At 36.8% G+C, this 24,579-nt stretch overlaps 1 protein-coding gene and 1 long non-coding RNA gene across 3 annotated transcripts; one reads left to right on the top strand and one right to left on the bottom strand.

Moving 5' to 3' along the window:
* Window positions 1–4,720: 4,720 nt before the first annotated feature.
* LOC116165067 lies at window positions 4,721–5,169 on the bottom strand. Its single transcript, XR_004144070.1, has 2 exons — window positions 4,887–5,169; window positions 4,721–4,836 (listed from the first exon to the last, which is right to left on the bottom strand). It is a non-coding gene; the product is annotated as an uncharacterized LOC116165067 (long non-coding RNA).
* A 7,263-nt stretch (window positions 5,170–12,432) lies between these two features.
* On the top strand, window positions 12,433–15,887 carry LOC116164130 (vanin-like protein 2). 2 transcript variants are annotated; one of them, XM_031478260.1, is made up of 9 exons: window positions 12,433–12,735; window positions 13,379–13,489; window positions 13,535–13,654; window positions 13,840–13,980; window positions 14,030–14,166; window positions 14,218–14,426; window positions 14,477–14,688; window positions 14,737–14,963; window positions 15,192–15,887. In XM_031478260.1, exons 2-9 carry the CDS (start codon window positions 13,418–13,420, stop codon window positions 15,634–15,636), a joined length of 1,563 nt encoding a protein of 520 aa, XP_031334120.1. In that variant the 5' UTR covers window positions 12,433–12,735; window positions 13,379–13,417; the 3' UTR covers window positions 15,637–15,887. The 2 variants fall into 2 exon arrangements, with proteins under 2 accessions (XP_031334120.1, XP_031334121.1); XM_031478261.1 differs by lacking the exon at window positions 12,433–12,735 and adding an exon at window positions 13,074–13,331.
* Window positions 15,888–24,579: the final 8,692 nt, after the last annotated feature.

The raw sequence follows: 24,579 nt of genomic DNA, 5'->3' as shown, positions 1-24,579 counted from the left end.
CAGACAGAAGGCGATGGCCAGGAAGCGCCGGCTCGAGGGTAAAACCCCGTGCCAAGCGGGTCTTGAACCAAATCCTAAAGATGTGCGACTGGTCTTGGCCCCGATGAGGAGTCGGAACCGTTGTCATCACTAGGAGAGAGAGGAACCTAGTATATCAAAACAATGATGGATGAGGTAACCTTCTCACAGAACAACTTACAGCACATTAAGGCGGCGAGCTTACAGGGGACGCGTAAGAGGTCTAGGTCAAGTGGAAGGTTTTTGTTTTAATTATAATACGGGCAGCCTTTGAACCCGAGGACTTGCATTTGTATAGATCGACGAACTTATGTAATGACTGATTTCTGTTTCAGGGACTTGGTACCTCTAAGACTTTAGCGAAAACATGGCAAAGGACGGAAAAGGTAATTGGTGCCAGGCCCGTGCCAAAATAAAGTATAATAAGAGGTGCAAAACAGGTGGGGCTGAAGAAAAAAGCATTGACTACTGAGTACCCTCCGTAGATTAACTTTTTGTGTTCTTTTTTTCAAAGGCTAAAAATGAAAAAAAATTGACAGCTTTCGATGTGTCATTGCTATCTTTTGAGCTTTATTTATCGTTGCCAAGACAAAAAAAATAAAATTATCCTAGAGACGCGGTCATACCATGGTCACCCCCTGGCTACGAGTGGTTTGCACGACCAGAAGAGGGATATGTAGACGATCTTGATGCAACCAACATAACGGATACGGTGAAAGAATTCATGCAGAGGGCTCTTGGAAAGATCGTTTCATTCACGAATAGAGATAGACTTTTGTGTTCCTCTTGTCATACTCTCGTTTTGGTTGGGATTAAAGCGAAAGATACGAGTAGATACTCTTACATACCTACTCGCCAACAGAAGAGAGAATGCCGGTCACAGACCGCTTGATGCCGGTCTACATCTACAATCGTATGTTTTTCATAGTAAACCATACGATTGTAGACAGACATCAGGTGTTCTGTGATTGGCATTCTTTCCTGGTAGGCATGCTATGAAAAATACGCTATCGTCCGCACATGTGCGTTTCACGTTTGGACGTTTTAACTTGTTGCGTATGTCTGAGATATTGACTTTATGCACTCTGCGTGACAGTATAGACAACACTTTTAGAAAAACAATTTATTTTTCGAAGGGAGTGTACTGTAACGGTCCTCACGCTACAGCCGCACTCTTTGGTGACATTTTGTAACGGATGGTTACAAGTACCGACGGTTCACTGTGTATATTCTTCTTATCTTATAGATCTGTATTTACTGCAAACTCAGGTGTGCCCCAAGGATTCAATTTTGGTCCTCTACTATTTTTAATATTTATTAATGACTTGCCCCGTCGTATATCGTCGCATAAGCTGTTGTTCGCCGACGATCTCAAATTTTTTTCTCAGAACACCTGCATAGCCGATTGCATTAAACTTCAACATGATTTGAACTCCCTATAACAGAATTGGTGCCGATCTAACAAACTAAATTTGAATGTTTCGAAATGCAGGACTATGACCTTTTCTCGTAAACGTAATCAACTGCACTACGACTACACTCTAGCTGGCACTGTATTGGAAAAGGTGAAAATAATCAAGGACTTAGGGGTGAACTTTGACGGTGCCCTAACATTTTCCTATCACATAAACGCCATAGTAAAACGCCCAACTCAGACATTGGGATTTATTATTCGATCGAGCTCCGCTTTTACCGATACGTATACATCCTTGGTTAGGAGCAAATTAGAGTATGGGGCGTTGATTTGGTTCCCCCTGTATGTAAAATACGATGAAGCAATTGAATACATCCAGCGGCGGCTATAGGAAAGATGGAGTCTATCCACCCAATCGGTTTTCTTAGCAGATAATGTGTGAACGGTTTGAGCTGATGTCCCTTAAAACTAGAAAAAACATCTCTGCCTATCATTTATGTATAATCTCTTAAATAATAAAATTGATTGCCTGTGCTCGGGAAAATTGGATTCTGCGTCCGCGTCCCACGTTTGTCCTCAAGATGCCCAGCACCATTTTGCCTCCCAAGATGTAAGACCAATGTGCTTCAGAGTTCTCCAGTACATTTAATCTGCTCATTATTAATGACTTATCCGCGCTTTTCATAAAGGTTTGGATCGGTTGTTACAATCATTAGAGTTATAATTTATTTTCTTTATTAATATCTTGAAGTGTTTTTTTATCTGAATTACTTAACTACTCGCATGAATGGTTGTCGAAAATATTACACTAATTTTGTTTATTGAAAAATGTTAGTCGCTATCGATTTCGGACTTTTTTCTCGTCCATCATCAGGCGATACGTCGGGATGGCTAACGAATCATGGAAAATGTAGTGAAGAATGTTTTATCTGAATATTATTTTGAAAATTATTTTGAAATCTGTACAATTTATGTGACGAATGATAGGATGATAGGATATGGTAAAGTGACGTCAATAAACAACACTAGTGTAATATTTTCGACAACCATTTAGACCACACACTAATTTAATATGGAGCCATTCATCAACAATACTCGCATGAACTTTTGATTTTGTAATTTTTTGGAATATTGTCCTGTTATTGAGTATATTTACTTGTTTGGATAATAAAATATTATTATTATTATATTATTATTATCCGTTTCTTTTCTTGGCGATTGGTGTCGTTGGTTAAGTATTTCAGAACTTACCTTAATTATACTTTTTCACTTCCAGCTAACTCAGGTAAATATAGTGGTGTAAGGTTAGGACAGAATTCAATCATTTTTCCTTTACTGCTAATCTTACTATTATCATTACATATTTATGACCACAATTTGGAAAGTTAATATAGTATATTCGCTGTAGCTTTGCCGGTATGTCGTTAGCGCTTAATTTTTGAAGACACGTTCTTGCCTTTCCTAACTTATGTATATCTTGGGCATTTTTGAACGCCCCGAGCAATTCACAAGTAAACAAGGCTATATTAACCATTGAAGATGAGATTTGAACCATACTGTGGGAATTCCTAATTACAAACCCGCAAAGCTACAGCGAATATACTATAACTCAAATTAATTAATAGAATATATAAGAATTTACTTGTCCATTATTAGAAAATCAGTAATTGTTGTGAAGATTACCAGATATCGTTTAAAACTTTAAACACATTTATTACACGTTATTAAATCAAATACAACACTGTAATCAGTCAAAATTTAAATTCGTTCCCCACGGCCACTACCTCGGCCACTAACATTGTTCAAGTATTTAAACAATGCCACTACCTAAACCTATCTTAAAATACTAAAACAATAACCCTAAATAAGTGAATCTTAGCAATCAAATTCAAAAATAATAAAAGTCAATGTATACAGGATTGTCTTCGTCAAATAATTGTTTGTTTTTACACGCGCGAAATAGAATCGATTAGTTTTATTTAATTCCAGATAAAGATTGCACTCAACTGGAACTCACTGGATGGCATGAATATCAGAATAATCGTAACTTTATAACGAGCGATCTGTCGAGTCACCTTTGGAAGTTCAAGTTAAGTACGATTTCCCTTAAACTATGAAAGAGAGGGGACCCGTAATAGAGAGCGCGCGCGTGAAGCAAATTGCGATCATACTGCCACCACCAGTGGCGCCCGCTCGGGTATTACATTAGGAAATTACAATTTATTTATACTGCCATCATGGTACGATTAACCTGTGTACAGTTGTCGGACATAATATTGGGTTCTTATTTGAATAGAGACAAAAAACGCGATAAACGTAAACATACGACTCGACTTTGATCGTTTCGGAAACTGGGTGCGCGATATAAACGCAATATTATTGAAAGTATACTTACATAAGTATGTAGATATTACCACATATACCTTTAGTAAAATTCTGCACACCCCGTTTTTGAAGCGACCAAAACTGAAAAAGGGTAAATTATAAAAGAGTATAATGTAGGTACGGTATATGTTCGTTATGCTCCAATAGCACTTTGCAACACATTTCGCTTTTAATTAATGCACACATCTTTCTGGTGAGGAACCCTGCAACGTATTTAACAATTTGTTCAATATTGCAGACTTCATGCTTTTTGAACAAACATTTATTGCATATCTTCCACTTCTATTTCATTGTTCCAATTAATTGAAGCATTAATAATTTGTTCGTTGCTTCCTTGCGACGGACAAGTTATATAGAATGAGGATTGTATCCCGAGGAATACAACTCCCCACTATCTCACAACTCTGTTGTAATCAGCAAGCGTTTGTAGGTATATGCACTTTCAAACTGCCTTGAGGTGGGGTTGTTATTCTATCCATCCCTTGATCTTTTGGAAGAAGAAAATAATTCCAGATGGTCCTGGCTTATTTTAGGATCCTTCGCAAAAAATACATTGTCGTTTCCCTATGGTGCATACTACCTGGGACACATTGAATCTTTTTCTTCCCGATATATCTGCTTGCTTAATTGTGAATGGCAGTTAGCGCTTCTGATGTGAATCCTGGGGAACAATTGCTTGATTTATAGGTACAATTTGCCGATGGTGCACACCAGTATCATACACTGTTCTGACATAATTTTCCCCTTTTGGAGACAGATCATTAGCTTATATACTGTTTGCGGCTAAGTGCGGAGAAACAGGTGATCATGCACCAACAAAGTAATTAATGAACTGTAATCTATCTTGATTGATACACTTCTTATCAGTTTGGTTGTTATCATGAAGGAAAATAAAGTACAACCTTAGTAAATAATTCTTATATTGAAAACTGTACAAATAAAATAAATGTACCTATATTCTTTTCCGAGTGAATCTTGAGGGCAAACGCAGCTGATGGTTTCAGAATGGGAAATTATTTCTAAACAAAATAGCAACCATAAAATAGAATAAATGAATTGGAATACTCACAATTATACAACAGGCTTTGGCAATAAAGCCCTAAGCAGTTTCTTGTACTTCAGTAATAAGCTGTTGATACTATAGCAAACCGTTGACGATGACGACGGTGATAATATTGAATTGAGATGTCTTCTCCCCTAACGGGTTTAATCATAACGATCTTCCTTCAGGATATCTTGTCTTTATCGAATGTGGCGGCGATCGATGTGTATTGTTTCGAACATCCATCGATGACCTCTCTCTTTTTAAGACCAAATCCTATTTGTCGTGCGCCCTGCGCAGACTACATGTAAGTACAAAGGCAACATACACTATAGTTAAACTACTCTATACAAAGTAATCAGTCGCCTAAGGGTTAGGCATCCAAACATGTACATATCTGTTACGTCATGTAACTAGATAGTCACGCCGCCACTGGTATCGCTTGCAGGTTATATCACTTGCTTACTGTAATCGAGAAATTATCAATGAAAAGAAGTATAAAGCAGTATTTTATTGATGCACAAAAATATAGGACAATTGTAAGATTATGAAAATGAAGACCTTAGAAGTGTTTTATTAACTACCGTGAAGATTTAATTAAATTTAGCCAAACCAGACAACGTGCCGTTTTTTATCTTGCCTATGAAATGATATTCCTGCTGGACAACGACCACTGCAACTTTTACAGTTGTACGCAGAACAATTCACCACGTTTATATCACACAGTTTTGCACACACAAACTTTATCAATAATGAAGAAATGTCAATAAATTCACACTGCCACCGCGCTTTGACTGCCACCGAAAATATGGCGGTCGTCTCGAAATTCGCGTCAAATTCACGCATGCCGTGGATGCTGTATTACGGGTCCCCTCTCTTTCCTTGTCTAAGCGATTTCCCGTGTAAACAAAAATTCCAAAGGCGACTCGACAGCAAATCATTTTTGATCACATAGTATATTTGTTTCAAGGGTGCTGAACCTTTCGTCACACTATCTGACGTCATAGCAAAATTAAGGCAGGTCGTAAATTAGTAGTTGGTTTACATATTGTCACATTGACGTTTCAACTTATTTATTAAGGTGTCACTATCGTTCATCATGATTAGACCGCCCAAGTTGACAATCACTTATAAGGCATCTGGTCCTGATAGGTTTTTTCCTGTTCTTAGGTTTTATAATGGGTAAATGGTCATGTATTTTATGTAGAGGAAGTGCGTTGGTATGAATTAAACCTTTTCCACCGTTTGTAATCACCTCACGTAACCGATTCTTTGCACCGACAATCGAAATGGATACTGCCAGAGCATCCGAAACTCTTTGAGATGAAGTGTATGATGGTTACAGAAAACGCATAGGACCATTTGTAACTTAAAGTTTGTTTAGGCAGTTCGTAAATTAATGTTTTGTTTACATAATGTTGATGTAAAATTAAGTAGGTATGCTACCAATGTGAAGAATACGCGTTAAGTTGCGCGAATTTTAATGACCCTTAACTAGCCATTTGCAGAAGTAGAATAGGCCATGGTTTATCGGTAAGCCTTTCGCATTTATACATCTTACAAATTTGAGATAAAGCGTAGTCATTATACCACTGGCTCATTGAAATAACGCATACCTATACATACAGTTTCTGTTCTTTTGCCACACAGTCGAGATATTCGCATAAGGATCTTGAATATCTTCTGATCCGATTTATTTAAAAAAAAACGCAATTGTGAAAGAAAACAGGTCGTGATGATATTTATTCCTGAAAAAACTCTCAAATGTTCATATTCAAATTGTATGTACAAAAGAAAAAACGACACTACACCACAAATCCATCTTCTGATCCTGCATGGAGTAGTAGGTATATACCGGACCCCTTCACTCACTTCTTTTTCTAACTGTTTTGAGAGTACCATCTTGCCAGCTTCTTCTAAAAGACCCTTTACTGTATATCCAGGTTTCGTCTAAACCCACAGGTCGTAATGGAAAGAGTGAAGTTTCGTTGTGTTTAAAGTCTCTCAAAAATTGTAGTCTTCTTTGAACTGCATAGGGCTGTTCCATTAAAAATAATCTATTGGAAACGGTGCATCTCCGCCACGTGAATTTCAGTTTCTTCAAACTGCGGGACAAAGAGGTAGCAGATATTTCTACGCCATCAAGTCGTTGAAAATTACTGTGTAAGGAACGGAGTGTAACATTCTCACCTATATAATCAATTCAATACCTAAGTGTTCTAGCGAACCTCTTCATTCTGTTCGTCATATTTACCTAATGGTAACGGGAATGACCTAAATTCATGATATGAGCGAATCGAACCATTATGTAAAATTTTTAAAATACTTGTCTATTAACGGCGTTGCTGCACTGTCGACTTGCCTAAGCGTTTTTAACTTTGATGATATTTACTTCACTTTTAACACAAACTACCTAATCAAAAGGCATTTAACACTGGAAATCTGTCTATAACGAAAATCATTTGACGGATTCATATTATGACAGATCAATTGGTTTATTTGTCACGACTTACGTTAATGACGTAATTTTTTTGTCTCAATCGATTTAAATGTAATGAAGAGAGAATCACATTTATGACGTCAGGTTCAGCACCAGTGAAACAAGTATATAAATCCGGCCCCACATTACATGCCAACTAGGCGAACGCGAACCTTTGCTTACAATTTTCGTTGCTTTGTCACGTGGTTCGTACACATTATATCATTGTATTTATAAATACAATGATTATATGTCGAACTTCCCTATACCTACTCCATACATTATTACAAATTTTCCTGGAGAATATCCTTTGAAGTGGGTCCCTTGCTGACTTCTAGGCGAACGTTGACCATGTTAGTACGGGGGCTAGGGGAGCCAACCTTGCATTTTATTCTGCTGGATCGAGCTTTTGCACACATGAAGTACATACCCAGAGATAACTTTTAAGAAGTGTTGCCAAGTGTACCCCTGTGACTGGGATCGTGCATGGGGTTGCCGAACTTTAAGGGTCAATTTTCCCGAAATACCGTGTTTCAGGACGTCTCTAAACCTTGCCGGTTGAGTCCACTGTGGAGCTCATTTGATTTGGTACGCATGGACATATGAAATCCATACCAGCGCGGGACCTGATCTTGCTCCGCTACGAGGTCGAGAAGTGCCTGATCATGTACAGACGACGTCCTTTTGACGTTTTTGGGCTGTCGTGGTTGACATTTCAGAGTTGTGCAATCCACAATGTGTAGACCGCGTGCCAAGCGATTTATTTAATATATGTATGTTTATAATATGTTTATATGTTTATAATAGATATATATCATATATATTTATTTTGTAAACTGACGAAATAGGACAGCATAGTGATAATCACCCCCCCCCCCCTTAATAAAGGAACAGAGTACATGAGTCAACACCTAATTCAACAGTTACAGGAGCAGAGATCACAGCACTAGCTTATTTTTTTTACAACTACATTACCTGCACATGTGGACTTGCACTTACATCTCACTAAAGTCACACGTGAATCAGACAGGTTATGTTTTGTAAATGCGTCGCCACGAGTTTTCCGGGTCTAGGACAACTCGCCGTCGCCGACTGGCCGTTGGCGATTCGCCGTCGCCGACCCGCCGTCGAACAAACTCGCCGTCGGGCAAACTCGCCGTCAGCAGAATAAATAATAAAAAATACTACTAAATGTTTATAAGTGCAATCAGTTTGTTCTTATCAAACAAAACACTCTAAAATTACAAAAATATTTTTGGTTAGGTATACATTATACATTTACATTTCATAATTATGGGCTAACCCCCTAAGATATTCCGAAATATCACTATCAATCAATCCGTGTATTTTACGACGGGTACGGGTAAAGGATTAGTCTGTTAGCATTAGAAGAAAGAAAGGATAACATACTTTAATGTCCAAGGACGAAAACCGAAGTGCAATTATAATTTACAACTGGTGTGAATTCTTAAAAGGGTGTAGGCGGTTATTAATTTTTAAGGAAGGTCTTTTTCACAACGGTTTAGGTACAATTTTTCTTGCTATTTTGCATACGATAAAAAGATTTAGATCGTTTTGGGGGGCTCTTGGAACTGGATCAAATCATGATTTTTAAATGTATCTGGATCTCTATCTAGATCCAGAATTAAAGGATCTTACACAACACTGCAAATAACTACACCATTCCAATGATGAAACGAGATTGCTATAGTATATTGAAAGACAAGTGTTACAATGCGACCTATTGTAATACGACTATCTTGTGGCACGAGTGGCGACACGAACCGTAGCCACGAGTGTCCGCAAGATAGGAGTATTACAATAAAGCATTATAGCATGCGTTTTTCATACTATTTTTTCTATTTCGGTGCTTTAATTCATTAAAAAAAATCATTATCAGAAACTATAGGGAACATTAGAACTAACATGTTTTATGTTGGGACTTTTTATGCCGTTAAGTTTTAGGTTGGCAGCGTAGTAAGACTGACATTTTGAGGTTCAAACATGGAAGTACCCAACGAAGTACCTACTTGTACTTACTAGTAACTGCCAACTTAAGAGATGAGTTACCAAAAAAAAAACGACTATAATCACTGTCTTTGTACAACCTGTTTTCGGCCGAAAACAGTTGTACAAAATCATCCTTTTGACACCGAAATAGAAAATAGTATATTGGAAGACAAGTGTTACAATGCGACCTATTGTAATACGACTATCTTGTGACACGAGTGGCGTAGCGAAGCGGAGCCACGAGTGTCCACAAGATAGGAGTATTACAATAAAGCATTGTAACACGTGTTTTTCATACTATTTTTTCTATTTCGGGACTTTAATTTAATTGAAATGTAATTATCAAAAACTACAAGAAACTTTAGAATTAATATGTCTTAACTGTCTTAAGTTGGCAACACCATTTACGTTGACAAATGTTAAGTTGGCAACGTAGATAAACACAACACTGACATTTGGAAACTTTTAAATTCCGTGAATGTGTAATTTTTTACTCGTAGATAAATTTATTTATGGTGGATGTGTCAACTGCTGATTTGGAATGTATTAAGTTCTTCGTGTACCAAAAATCAAGGAAAACGCATAAATTTTACGTAGGTACGTAATTTGATTTCACATCTGATGATTTGACGTTGACGTCTTGGCGAACTGCCAACTTAAGAGATGAAAAGTTACCAAAAACAATGTTACAATGGAACTCATTGAAACTCTGTTTTTGCCGAAAACAGTTGCACAAAATTCTCATTGTAACACCGAAATAGAAAAAATAATATTATATGACTAAACTGATTGCAGTTATAGACATATAAAAGTGTTAGATTTAAATATTTAAAAAAAATCATCTTTATTTTGTTTCCGGTGAAGGCGAGTTAACCGACGGCAAGTTGACCGATGGCGAGATTGCCCGACGGCGAGTTGCCAACGACCAGTCGGCGACGGCGACTTGTCCCTGCCTATGACGCCCATACAAAGCTGGGGATGGAAGATCTTGTTGTTTTTTGTAGAGTTGATTCCAAACCAGGCAGCGATACGCAACTCTTTTGCAATGCTGCAACACCGCATCTGTGGTAGGAGGGATGGCTTCAATTGCTCTATTTAATCGGGCAAATATTGCACGCCTGCATTTGTCCATAGAGCGGATTGTTACATCGCCGTCGGTTCTGAATCTGAGCAGAGAATTCTGGCCACTCGTAGCGGACACCTTTAAAAACGGGCACTTACTGAGCACCTCCTGCTTCAGACGCGAGGAGTGTACTGAAGCCATGACGCCTTCTTCCTCAAGTTAATTACAATTAGGATGTTAATTAGGGGGTGATTTCCTCAATTTTTTTTACCAAAAAAAAGGACCAACTTTATTTTGAGCGTAACTCACTTAGTTTTGATGCTAGGAACTTTTCTTAAAAACAAAATGAAAGGTTTTTTCAAACACTTTAAAAAAGTATTCATAAGTTTTCCCCGAAAAGTGCTTCATTTTTTGGTTATTTCGCGTTGAAGTACTCGATTTGGAATTTGACGAATGAGAACCTACTTTTCATGAGCTACAACTTTGATTCTACTGGGTCTACAGACTTCATATTAGACCATTTTGTTTGTTTTTTTATAAGCTATATACCCCCCCCCCCGAGAAGGGGTGGTATTCACCCCCCCAAGTAAAAGCAACCCTGGGCTCAAGTTCAAGTTTGAAGTGGAGGGTAAGTAGAACCTAAATCCAAATTTTCATCCGATTCGGTGGAGACGCGGAAAATTACACAGTATCGCCGTATTCCACGTTCATTTACTGGCCTATAAGTATCTGTTTTTCTCTCTTGCATGTTGTAGTAGTAGTAGATCTGCATTTTTTGTAGTACCAAGCTTCTTTTAAACGTCCTCTCACGTTTTGCAAACACAGTATTATTTTAGAATCACCTCTTTATAATGAAATATCGAACATTTTCTTTCCACCTTCAGTGGACAATTTTTTGTAGAGGATAAGTCTTTGTAACTTTTTTATCATAAAAGGGGCAGGTGTCCCTTCCACTTTCAGAAGAGCTACTTCCAACACTTAGGCGAGTGCACGCAGGTTTAGAGGTCACTGACGGGATGTTCTAAGAGTTTTCTCTTTTCAGGATCCGGTCCAATTTACTATCAGAGCACTTGAGATAATAACTTTGATGCTACTTTGCAGTATTTATTGCCAAATTCGTCTTGATACACTGACCAGCACTGAGTGCATGCACATTTGCACCATAAGGAACCCTACTCCACAGCTGAAACTCATGGAGATTTCGGGTAAGGGTTTCAAACCCATCATCTTTTTTGGCTCGTTTGTTTAACGACGGGTCCCGCAGATCTTTTGAAGTGTGAGTCTGACAAAGCACATACATCGACCAATTGATGGGTCTCTCTCTTTTCCTTGCAGAACTTTCCTCTGCAGAAGGATTTAAATCAATAAGAACAAATTTCTTCATTTCTGTATGGCCTGCCGCAAAGGCAATGAAAAACTATTCACTGACTTTGGTCGGAAAAATTCGAAAAAATCGCGAAAACTCTGACACGCGCTTTTCGTTTTTCACCAAAAAAAAATAGGCTTCCAGATCTCCGTGAGGACTACCTACCAAAATTCAACTCGATACTATCAAAATTGCGACCGGTATCGTGGTGACAAGAAAGCGTTACACACATGCACACAACACACCTTCACATACGCACCCACATACATACAGACATTTTTTAAAAATCTCATTTTCGCTGTCCAGAGACCCCGTCCGGAACTTCTATGGCGAAAACAAAATTTTTTATTTTTTTTTGCTCACTAAAGGAGCTTAAACAAGCGCAAGTGGTGGCGATGGTAAAAAGGAACTAAGCGACAATGTAAAAAAAATATTCAGGAGGCGCGCGCTAAATAGATTCCAACAAACATTTTGCGGGGGAAATTTGGGTTCTTTGTAGAGTTTGCGGTATTTTCTGCATTCCCATCAAAATTGGAAAATGTTTGGCGCATTCTATTCTGTTTGTGTCAACATTCTGACGACAAATTTGTTACAGCGGGCGCGGCACGTTTGGTTCGTTGGAGGCATTTTGTTGCAAGTGAGTACGCACCTTTATATGGCAAACTCAACCCCAACGTTCGTGTAGTTTGCCATGTACCTAAATGTGGGGCCGGTTTTAGTTCGTCGACATTATCTTCGTTTATCGGATTGGATTTCAATTGTCAGCGGATTGGATTTCAATTTGTCAGCGGGTTCAAAGCGCCTACGTGCAGTGGATATCTTCTATTGATCAATGGGTATTTTAGATCTTAGAAACCCATCCAAAGCCCCGGTTTGGTAATACAAAATTGCTAGCAGAATGGAAATACAACGCAGCAATAATAATATAAACGCCAGCAATAATTTCAAAGGCACTGTCGTAAGTTTCTCGTTATTCGATGGTAAATTTACAGGTACAAATTTGAGCTCTATTTTTATACGGACTGTGATTGTCCGCTTATCACTAATTTTAATGGAGGCTGGAAGCGCGACACTTACATAATTATATCAGTATTTAAACAATGATTATATGCACCTTATGAATTTACTAATTAGGAAATTGAAACTATTGAAACATAACGGCTAAAAATAATACCGTCGAATCTCGTGAAAAAAATTACAAGCTCGCTTGTTCGTCGAGTCGGACGACGACACACGACAGTACCTCGGACCTCCATTTTCTTCCACTGCGCAATATGCAATTCATCTGTCTGTCGACTTAAGATAACTTTACAATATCACAACGAAAGAATGTGAATTTTTGATAATTACGTATTTTTTACCATAATTGCAAAACAACTACAATATTTCCATATTTTTGTATCGTTGTCATTTATTTCAAACATAATGCAGCCCAGATTTAACATGAAAACCAGCTCGTAAATAGTCATTGTGAACGTATTCTGTATTATTAGTTATTACTCACACAGGGATCTGATAAAGCTTGTATCTCCTACCTTATCCACTTATCACTAGGTACTCAAATTTGCTTCTATTATCAGCAACACAGTTCTTCATTCCAGATAACACAGGCGTGAAGTGAATACCGGCGTCCTTAAAGTATGAATTCTAAAATACCTTACCTTATTTGTTTTTTGTATGCAAACATCTTCATCTTGGAAATTTACGGACAGGTACGTTATAATTTTAATCTTTAATCTGATGTAATTATGTTGTAGAACACTTACAAAGCGGCTGTTGTCGAGTTTACCCCGAAATTAACAGCGGACACGCCTAAAAATCGCGTATTAGAAAATGTGGAAGACTACCTCAATTACATAGAGGATGCAGCTGATCAGGTAGTACTTTGCGATGATCTTTGAAACCCTCAATTGCCCAATTATAAAAATGTAAATAGCTTTTGCTTTTTATCAAAATGCCTTTTTGGCCAGGGTCTCCGCGGTTACCAAACTAAATAGCTAATTTGGTCTATCTCGCACCTTTACGCTTTCTTATTTATACCATGCAATTACCTTTTTTACAGCACGTGGATATAATACTGTTTCCAGAATATGGCCTAACGGGAGCGAATATCGATCCCCGAGACCTAAGCGAAGTAAGCACTGAAGTTCCAAATCCCGACGATTCAATATCGCCATGCACCAATTCAGCCAATTACTCAAAGGTGAGGTTAGAAACAATCTTTCTAAATCTCCAATTCTCTTGGTATTTAGGCCCTTATAGATTTATCTTGCGCTGCCGCGACAAACGCTATGTACGTTGTTATAAACATATTTGAAAGAGTCTCTAAGAGCAACATCTTCCACAACACGAATGTTATTTTTAATAGGGGCGGTACTGTTGTGGCCAGGTATAAGCAAATTAACTGCATGTGCATGATTTAAACTGTATCATATTTTAGGTATAGGAAGATGAACTTATATAACGAAAGCTATGTAGCACCGGGTAATGTAACTGCGACATTTAAAACCGATTTTGGTGTCACCTTCGGTGTGATCATTTGTAACGATATCTTATTTGGAAATTCTTCATTATCTGTATTACGAGATGAACATGTAACCGATATTTTGTATTCCGCGGCGTGGGCTACGCTGTTACCATTTTTTGGAGGTAGCTATCGCGATGTATGTATATTTTTTTATTAGCATGACATGTTTTAGGGGCGAGTGTGCAACAAGGTTATGCACGTGCAAACGGTGTAAATTTACTGGCATCTGGTTACAATAACCCAACATCCTCTTTAGGGGGTAGTGGTATCTATCTTGCGAATGGAACTATTGCCGATATCCACGTATCTGGTGCCAAATTATCGAAGATGTTGATAACTGACGTTCCAGTTCTTTCGCAACGGTTATCGCCGGATACTTGTCAGGTACGGTGGTGCACATACTCAACGTCTTTCATACTTCAATTTTTTTAGAAAGCAGTGAATTTTACAGAAGAGAAAAGTACGCATTTTGGAATTGAAAGTATGATCGATATTAATAAATTTAGAACGTTGAAGGAAGATCTGTCAGATTATACTTTTAAAACACTAAATCTGAACCAAACTGCAATTTACGAATTTGCTTGTAGCGGCGAAGGTTCGTGTTGCTATATTAATGTGACACTGAATAAACCTATCGCCAATTCCAATTACGTTTACAAGTATGATCCATTGTAAAGTACTGGTGAGCTAATTTAGGTTGATGAGCGGTGGCGTGTGAGACTCGATTCTGCCTGGCGAAACCCTATGTCTATTAACAACTTCGTTAATTGTAAAGTTTTTACTCCGCCATTGGAAGAATTCACTCGTGACGCTTACTGCGCATACAAACCTAAGGTAACTCACTAGTACACGATACTATGATGTAACAACGTCCCTTGTCATTACAGGTTGGCTGTATTTAATGGCGGTAAACATGTATTGAAAGAAAGTATTGGTGTTCGCGCTTGCAGTCTCGTAGCGTGCCTAAATGAAAGCAGTAGTTCCTGTGGTGAAAGGAGTAACGATCCTCCAAACGGTGTAGTGTTCGAAACAATATTTGTAAAGGGCAACTTCAAAAATATCAGGAACGCTCAAGACAGCCCTACTACATTGAATCACAATTTACAACCAATACATAATTTTGTGTTTTGCCGAAAAGCTATCAATGAAAGTAGGGTGGTGGCAACAATTGCGACAACGAACCAAACAAATTTATTAACATTTGGTATATTTGGAAGAGTTTTTGATAATGATAACAAAGGAACGGGAGTCTTTAACAGTGGATCGTTCCATTTAACCACACCCGTAATTGTTTTTACTATCAGTATTGTAATATTTTTGTTACAAGAATAATCTGCTTCTCCATCTTTAAATAAGCGTGTATCTGTAATAGCCACAGCAGTAGGTTTATACTTCTATTTTCAGATTGTATTTTGTGTTACTCGTGTTTTACCACTTCAATATGTTTTTTTTTCCTGAAAATTATTGTGCCATATACATAATATATTGTTATTAACTTCTCTAAGAGCATAAATTAAAATTTGTACGGTATATTGGGAACTGAAAACACAAACGTTTATTAAATTATTATCGACTGACTCTAAGAGTTCGCAGTACATTATTCTTACCCCTATTTGTTACGTATAGGTTGGCCGTCGGGCAAACATCTTTGCTGAGATCCAGCAAGATCTACATTCTACAGTAATAGGCGTGATATAAAATTATTATCAACTGATTCCGCTTATACCATTACCTACAAGTTCTACAAACGAATCACCTTTTAACCAAGGCACAGTCGATTTGCAATAATCATCAGGACAATTTTTGGAAAAGGTTGTTTTAAGGTTCCATTATGTATAAAAAAAATTGAGAACGGTCTGAGAATCATCCAGTTTGAAAGACAAAGCAACGTTTTCTAAATTTGTTTATTTAATTATGCAATAATTATAAACCCTACGGTGATTATATTGTTTTGTTATCAAAAGAAGTGACCAAATACGGATTTTCAAAAAGAACGAATGAATTTTACTTGGTAATAATAAATTTTTAATTTTCGAGATTACATTTTTAGCGCATTTCCACAAAAATAAAAAAAAAATGCGCTATTGTGGCCACTTTGTCCGTCCGTCCGTCCGTCCGTCCGTCCGTCCGTCCGCTAACTTTGCGACGCTACTAGTTTTTTATCTTAAGAGCTATTGTTCTACTTTTTTCGCTATTTGGTTCGTTATGGTGTCGAGTCTTGTACCAAGGAAGGAATTTTTTCTGTACCGCTTACAAAAAAAGTTATTGTAAAAAAAAAAAAACCGTTTTTTACATGTTCCATAATTTTACACTTTTGCCGTTTATTAACGATCCTAGAGATCGTTTATAATTTTGCATTGCTATCTGTCGCCTGCCGGTTGGTCTGTCCGTCTGTTCCTTTGTCTGTCTGTCCATCTATCTGTCCGTGTGAACGATAACTTTGTTTAGAAATGTTCGATCGCTTTTACATCTCCGTTAGTTATGAACTGAATTGCATGAAATTCAATATGGGCATAGATTTAGCCATATAATACGCAATGCCAAAAGTTGAATCGAATCGATTCAAAATTCACAGTGCCCTTTTCGCATCTCGACCATTTATAAACCGAATTGCAAACTTTTTTACTTATAAAAGTATTTGAATGAAATTTGATACATAGGCACTTGGAATAAAGGAAAATCAAACGCCAATTTCAAAATTTGGTTTTGCGCATGCGCAGTGCCAACTTTTTTATTTATGGAAGAATTTAAACGAAATTTGATACATAGGCACTTGGGATAAAGGAAAATCAAACGCCAATTTCAAAATTTGGTTTTGCGCATGCGCAGTGCCAACTTTTTTATTTATGGAAGAATTTAAACGAAATTTGATACATAGGCACTTGGAATAAAGGAAAATCTAGCGCCAGTTTCAAAATTTTATTTTGCGCATGCGCCGTGCCAACTTTTTTATCTATGGAACTATTTAAGTGAAATTTGATACTTAGGCGCTTGCAACAAAGGAAAATCTTAGTTTATTAGTTAGTTATAGTAAATTAGTTTTAAAATTTAGGTTTGCGCATGCGCAGTTCCAACTTTCTTATTTAGAAAAGCATTGAAATGAAATTCTTCTCATAAACTGAAATTGAAGTAGCACGCCAACAATGGATTGCCCATGTGCAACGCTATCTTTCATATTTGTGGGCGGATTTTTACGATTTTAACAGAAGTTGCATCTTACAAATGGGAAATGAATGCAAGTGGAAATGCGCTTTATGTAAATCGTTTACGATTACTTTTTAACTTGTTATATTTTTCCATAAAAAAGAACAACATTTTAAACTTAATGTTCCGGACCAACACTGTATCTGATAGAAAATTCGATTCTAAACAAATTGATTTCTTTTCATTTTGCCTTCAGAGCAATAGTTAATGAGATAATTGAAGTCAAATGCGAAAAAAACGAGGGTAGATAAAGTGAAACAGATGATTGTGCATTCTAATGACTTCTGTCATTCTTATTTCAAAGGCACCACATAAAATGACATTCAGAACATGTGACAATTCTGTTTCTATAGAAACCATCGCGTCGACAGAACCTAAGCTTGCTATTTTTGATGTCTCTAAATTAAATTCAGAATTCTTCTTCTATAAAATTAAGTTTTGTATTATACACCACGATAAAGGGAAACTTACCATCTCGTAAATGTTAATTCAATCAACAGTTACAATATCCCTTTATGGTCTTTTATAATAAATAACTAATTGGTCCGATGTCAAGTATGATTTGCGCCGTTAGTCGTCTTGTCTAAAATTGAGTTTATACCATTCACTACTGGGTAGAAATTGGTTGAATACATTGAACTAAAAGACTAAAGAAGGAGCTTATGTATTATTAGCTAGGATCCTGTTAGGCTTCTCAATATGGCGGACATTCATAAGCGCAATGGCGTACACACATTTAATATATTTTGTGGCGGATAGTACTGAAATTATATACATTTTACTCCAGACAGATTCAACACTTCCTATAAACGAAATCCATCTACCTCATCATTCACTAGCCCATAAGAATAAAAGGGAGCAAATGCTTATACTTGCAAAATTCGAAGGAAATACTCGTAAGTGCCCCTTCACACTGGGCTGCTCAGCAGCTCTGCACTGCGTCCCGTCCTATGGCTAACCAGCGCTGCTAAGTCGCCCAGTTTGAGGGGGCACTTACGAGTATTTACTTTGAATTTTGCAAGTATAAGCATATGCTTCTTTTTATTCATATGGGCCACTGTCTAAAGGAAATCTGAAAAGTAGATGTATTTCAAAATGTTGTTTTGCTTAAAAATCTTAACAAAAAAACAAGATTGCGCATGCCCAAAACAATTTTTTTGATTCTTTAGTTTTACTTTTACTCGAGGTGGCTACATATTCATATTCAATTAAATATGATAACGAGTTAAGAAAATTGGGAATGCGCAAATACAAAAGTTGGGTTGCGCATGCGCAATCTTTTTTAAATTCATCTGCATAGTTACCTGGAGCTTAAGGGACATTTACTAACACAGAAAACCGGGCATTCACATGTTCTTTGTAACAAGAATTATAAAAAAGCCCTTTTTTGGAGGTTTGAGCAGTTTTTGGGCTGTAATTTTTTGCCCCGTTAGTCTACGTAGCTGAAAAACAAAAGCGACTTTTCTTATATCCTTAAGAACAGCTGTTTCAATTTTCAAAGCGATCGGACGTTTCTACACAAAGTTATCGTGTACACGGACAGACGAACTGACAGACAGACAGCAATACAAAATTATAAACAATCTCGAGGATCGTTAATCATGAGAAATACAACTGAAAATGAACTAATTCATATATCATTAGATAAAGAAAAAAAATCTTCTTTCGATTGATATCATTATAAAACGCTAAGGCCTAAATTATCATGGGGAGCAACGATCTGCAAAAAAACCCTTTTCCCACGTTAATTGCCTATGTTCGTTTTCGAAATATTTTTATTTTATGCCCGTGTACATAATAATTTAGAAGTACTTTTAGCAGAGCAGTGCAGCAGCTGCGCTCGGAAAATCGTACCTTCCAGCGTGTCTACCGAGACCTTAGCAACATCACGCGATCGGTAGACCATTTTTTTTGGTTTCCTATGACATCAACTTTTTCCAACAAAAATTTCATCTTTGTAGAAATACGTTCAAGCGAATAATTTTTTATGCATATTGTGTGGGTGGTAGACTTGAGATAGCAACGCTTCCTGCTCGGTAGACTATTACCATACTTTTTTTACACAGTTTCAAGCAATTATGGATCAGATACTTCAGGGAATTAAAAATGTTGGCTGTTATTATACCGGGTGGTGCACGGTATGTAGAAACAGGGATTTAACATGGGAAATTAGTTTTATGCAATATCCTGCCCTCCTGTACATTTTACAGAAAAAAACTGTAGAGTTTAAAGTTGTTCAGGATTAAAAAGTGCATACAAAATAGTATATTCTATAACGAGTATGGAATAGAGTGTATTCCGTGCGAGTGGAAAGTTTCACGAGCGTTGAATACCTATTCCTTACAAGTAATAGACATAATTTTTCGTACTACTACGACGAATTTTTGCAAAATATGTAAAACAAGCAGGGTTAACGATAGACAATTCACACATTAGTAGGTACGTCTATGTACGGTGGGTTGGTATAACAGATCCCAGTAAGAAAGGAACATAACATGGACGTTTCGTAACGTCACAACAGAGTGGTTTTATACACATTAAGTTGGTACATTGCTGTAACATTTAAACAACGTTTTGATAGCTACATTTACATAGTGTACACTATAGTGACGTTTAACGCATGTTAATAGTATAACATCACTCTTTAAACGTGAATGTAACGAGTTCTTGTTATCATCTTCTTAACGTTTAGTGGATGGCGTTAGTGTGACATAATTTTTTGTAACGTTGTAATTGTGACTGTTAATTGAACGTTAAAATGTGATGTCCCTGTCCAGTAACAAAGGAACGTAACATGGACGTTTTGTAACGTCACAACAGAGGGGTTTATAAACATTAAGTTGGTACATTGCCGTAACATTTAACCAATGTTTTGATAGCTACATTTAATTCGTGTACACTATAGTGACTTTTAACGCATGTTAGTAGTATAACATCACTCTTTAAACGTGAATGTAACGAGTTCTTGTTATTCATCTTCTTAACGTTTAGTAGATGGCGTTCGTTTGACATAATTTTTTGTGGCGTTTTAATTGTGACTGATAATTGAACGTTAAAATGTGATGTTCCTGCCATACGCTTTTGTTTTTCGTCTTTGCCGTTGTTTAAACGTGACTCAATACACATAGGAGCAACGTTTTAATTGTAATAATCAAGAAACGTGGTACGTTTAACAACCAATAAACGTGTTTGTCATGATCATCATAGTCAAGTGCGGGGGCAGAAACAGATGGAATTGGTTTCCATGCGTATGCAATAACATTTTCCTATATTTAAACATTTAAAAATGTAAGGGAGAGTATCAACAAAAATATATACATAATATTGCTCGCCATTGTTTATAACGTGCGCGCTTACACAAAACACGCGAATAATAAGAGAAATACTTGTGCCGAATCTCCGCACTACCTGACTGCATTTATGGCAACCCTTATCTGTCCTTTACGTTAATTCTTTTAATTATTTTTCACGTAAAATGTTAATATGTGTAACTTTCAGTATACAGGGAAACAGGCAAACTGAAATGATTGTCGCTTCTTCACTTGAATCTATTTATCAGGTAATGTATTTAATAAATTGTTGTAACATTTTTTATCTGTATTTGCGAGCAACATTTGTTTTATAAAATTTAATAGCACGACTACATGACAGATTTAAGAAGGGTTATATTTTCCCTAAACGCAGATCTGAGTACCGAGTGGCTCAGTTGGTCCGGCGCGCGGGTTGGCGATATCGACTCTCAATGGTTAGCGGTTCGAATCCCAGGTAAGGCACGTGTGTTCGCGTAGTGCATCGAGTGGGAAATGTAGGGTTATCAGCTAATAACACCCCTTACACTATAAAAGAAAACCAAATTCGATTTCCAATAATAAGGCATCAAATTGTACTCCTTTTTACCAAAAATGTTTTTATTGTGTAATCTAGAAGTAAAATAAATAACGTTGAAGTAATGTGTCTGTGATGCCAACTGCAAACGTTACATACACGTTAACATTTAAACGTTACAAAACTAACGTCCCTGACGCGGACATAAGGCATTGCGGTAACATCCTCTACACGTTATTGCAACTAAAGAGCTAACATCACACATCACTATGTGATGTTGCAGTAACGCATTTGCAATAGATTTTTTCTTACTGGGATCCCTTTGGCATATTTGACAGATATTTGTCTAAATGGCTGTATAAACAATTTCCTCGACAATTTCTCTTCCCTCAATATTATCCCAGAAAAGGGATACTAACTTTTCTGTAATATTAATTACAAATGTGCACATTTACTGAATGTGTCCTGTCCTGCGCAGTGTATGAATCGGCGTGGATCATTTAGATTTAGATAAACGTAAACGATAAACGTATTCGATGTGTGCGACCGGTATGTAATTCATTATGTGCATTGAAATACAAAATGCTACAAAGAGGACGTTATGGATGCAAATCAGAAATAAACTCGAAAAATTTGTATGTAAGTATCTACGAGTGTAGGTAACATTTTAGTGAGCATTATATTTTAGGTTAGTTTTAAAACTTCCTGGAGGAAATGTGTTCTCGATGACCAACAACGTTAACTGTTTGGATCTGGATGTTCTTTTTGTATAGTGCAGTGAGGGGTTACGTTGCGCTAATAAGCCCCCTAGGTTAAGATCATGAAATTGATAGAAATGGATAGAGGACACCTAATTACACGTTATCATTTAAACAATTTGCGGAAGAAGCCTTTTCACAATCTTCAAAGTTCACTTCATTTCGTCGTAAGTAAGGTTATATTACTCCAAATTTCATGATTGTTTTTCAGTTGGTACTGGTGTTCTTAACATTCCTGAGTGCCAACTTTAGTTAGTTTCTTAAGAGGTTATGTTATTTTTCCACGATTTAATTAACTTTATAAACAACGGTATACAACTTTATACATGTTTTTAATTATACCATAATAGCAGTAAGTAGTTCTCTACATCCTACATTGCTAAGCAGCGATTCATAAGCGTTCCAAGTGAAGCGGTGATCGCTAACGTAATTTGTGGATCTATCGAAAATGCGAGAGATGTTCCTTCCCCTCTCGACCGTATTAGGCGGTGGATGCTAAGCGGCGATTGATACGAAAAAGGCGTTCCAAGTTAAGCGGCGATCGCTAACGTAGCTGCGATCCATGGAAAATGCGAGAGATGTTCCTTCCCCTCTCGACCGTATTAGGCGGTGGATGCTAAGCATCGATTCATATGAAACATGCAGGAAGTGCCCGGGTTTCCCCTCTCGGTGATCGATACCAAGAAATTTTTGCCACTTGCAACCTTCTGTACGACATCCTTCTTCCCTAATGCATTCAAGTTTAGACTGTATAAGCTTCAAAAAGTGGTGTTATTAAAATGTCAGTCACATGGAAGTGTCGCTTATTTGGTGTTTAAGTCGAACAAAACCTAAAATTGTATTGTATATTATACCTGTTGTACTACTTTTATTACATTCTCTTAATATACACGTTAAACCCAACATATTTCAGAGTAGACGAAGAAGTTAACATAACCTACAAAAATTTACTGTCGCCTATGTTTATTAGTGGAAAAAGAGCTATCACATAAAATTTTTCAGTTTCGCCAACTTAAGAATTACAAAATATACGTAAAATAACACCAGATTTCCAGAAAATGAGGTCAACTTTTAATTAAGATTGTGGAAAATTTAGGCCCTCTTCCGCAAATTTTTTTAATCTAAACGTGTTATTAAGGTGTCCTCTATCCATTTCTCTCAATTTCATGATCATGAAATTATTAACGTAACGTACCCCAGTGAGGTATATTAATTCATTGTAGCAATATGCAACTTGATGTTTGGTTGTAGGTATACCAACGTGGGTCCCCCGTAATTGTTAACTTTCGTTGTACGTTAGTTTTCGTATTGGGTATTCTAATTACAGTTCTACAGTTCCACCTAAGTCTTATATGTGGTCGATTTTTATGTTCCACGAACACGATTCGTGCTTACGACAAGCACCACTAATGCCAACTATAAGAGCAACCTTTAAATGTAAAATAGATATGATGTAACGAGTAACGATTTGAATGTGTAATGTTATAGTAGATATAAACTGTCGAGGGGCTTTTTGAATAAACATATTTACTTTGCTCGTTGATAGAATTTTTGACTTTTTGAGCCGCTGGATTGCGTTTTTAAGGCCTGCAACTTAGCATGCATAGCGGCTTATATCTACATAAATTGTTCAAAAGTATCGTAGACCGCATTATATTTGTCTTTATAGGGAATAAAGTTATTATTATTATTATTATTATTATTATTATTACATTTTACATGGTTTATTAAGCTTTTGGTATACCCGCAAATTTATATACTTACCCGCAAATTTAAAAATAAATTTCAACATTTCTGTTATTAGTAGCAATTCATATCGGATACAAAAAGCGCACTAACAATAAATTGTTTTTTTCACTACTAGCGTCTGATGACATGATTATTAACCTTTTTTCCACTTGTAAAGTAGGCTTTCTCGGCATTTGTTCAAAGTGGTTAATAATTTTTTATTATTAACTAGTAGTCAATAATGAGAACTGTCACGCTGTCACTTTTAGAAAACACAACCCGAAATTTCGCTCAATGAACGTTTAGACAAGTTCTCTAAAACGAATAATTGCCACCATTCGCAATTTCCAGAGAAATTACATACCTAAAATTATCACATTTTGAAAAAACTCGAACGAAATTTCTCTTTGAAAAATCTCAATGACAGAACAAAATACGGCCTGTTTGACTTGTACTTCCACGTACTTGATTGACATGTTAAATTAAGAAACAAACAATTCTGTCCAACCGTTAACTCTCTTATCAATATAATATGTTAATTTAGAGGATTTCAAGTGCTAGTAGTGAAAAAAATAGTATATATACCACGGTAGAGAAGTCTATTATTGCCTTCGCACCTTACACCCCTCGGCGCAAGCGCCTCGAGATGTAATCTTGGTGCTCAGGCAATAATAGTGGACTTCTCTACCTTGATATATAATGTACTATTATTTCTATCAGCTTTTTATTAGGCAGCCCTGTAGTGACGTCATCACAAACA

This window comes from Photinus pyralis, unplaced genomic scaffold (assembly GCF_008802855.1).
Source record: "Photinus pyralis isolate 1611_PpyrPB1 unplaced genomic scaffold, Ppyr1.3 Ppyr1.4_LG2, whole genome shotgun sequence".
Lineage (NCBI taxonomy): Eukaryota > Metazoa > Arthropoda > Insecta > Coleoptera > Lampyridae > Photinus > Photinus pyralis.
This window is presented reverse-complemented; position numbering and strand designations above follow the sequence as displayed.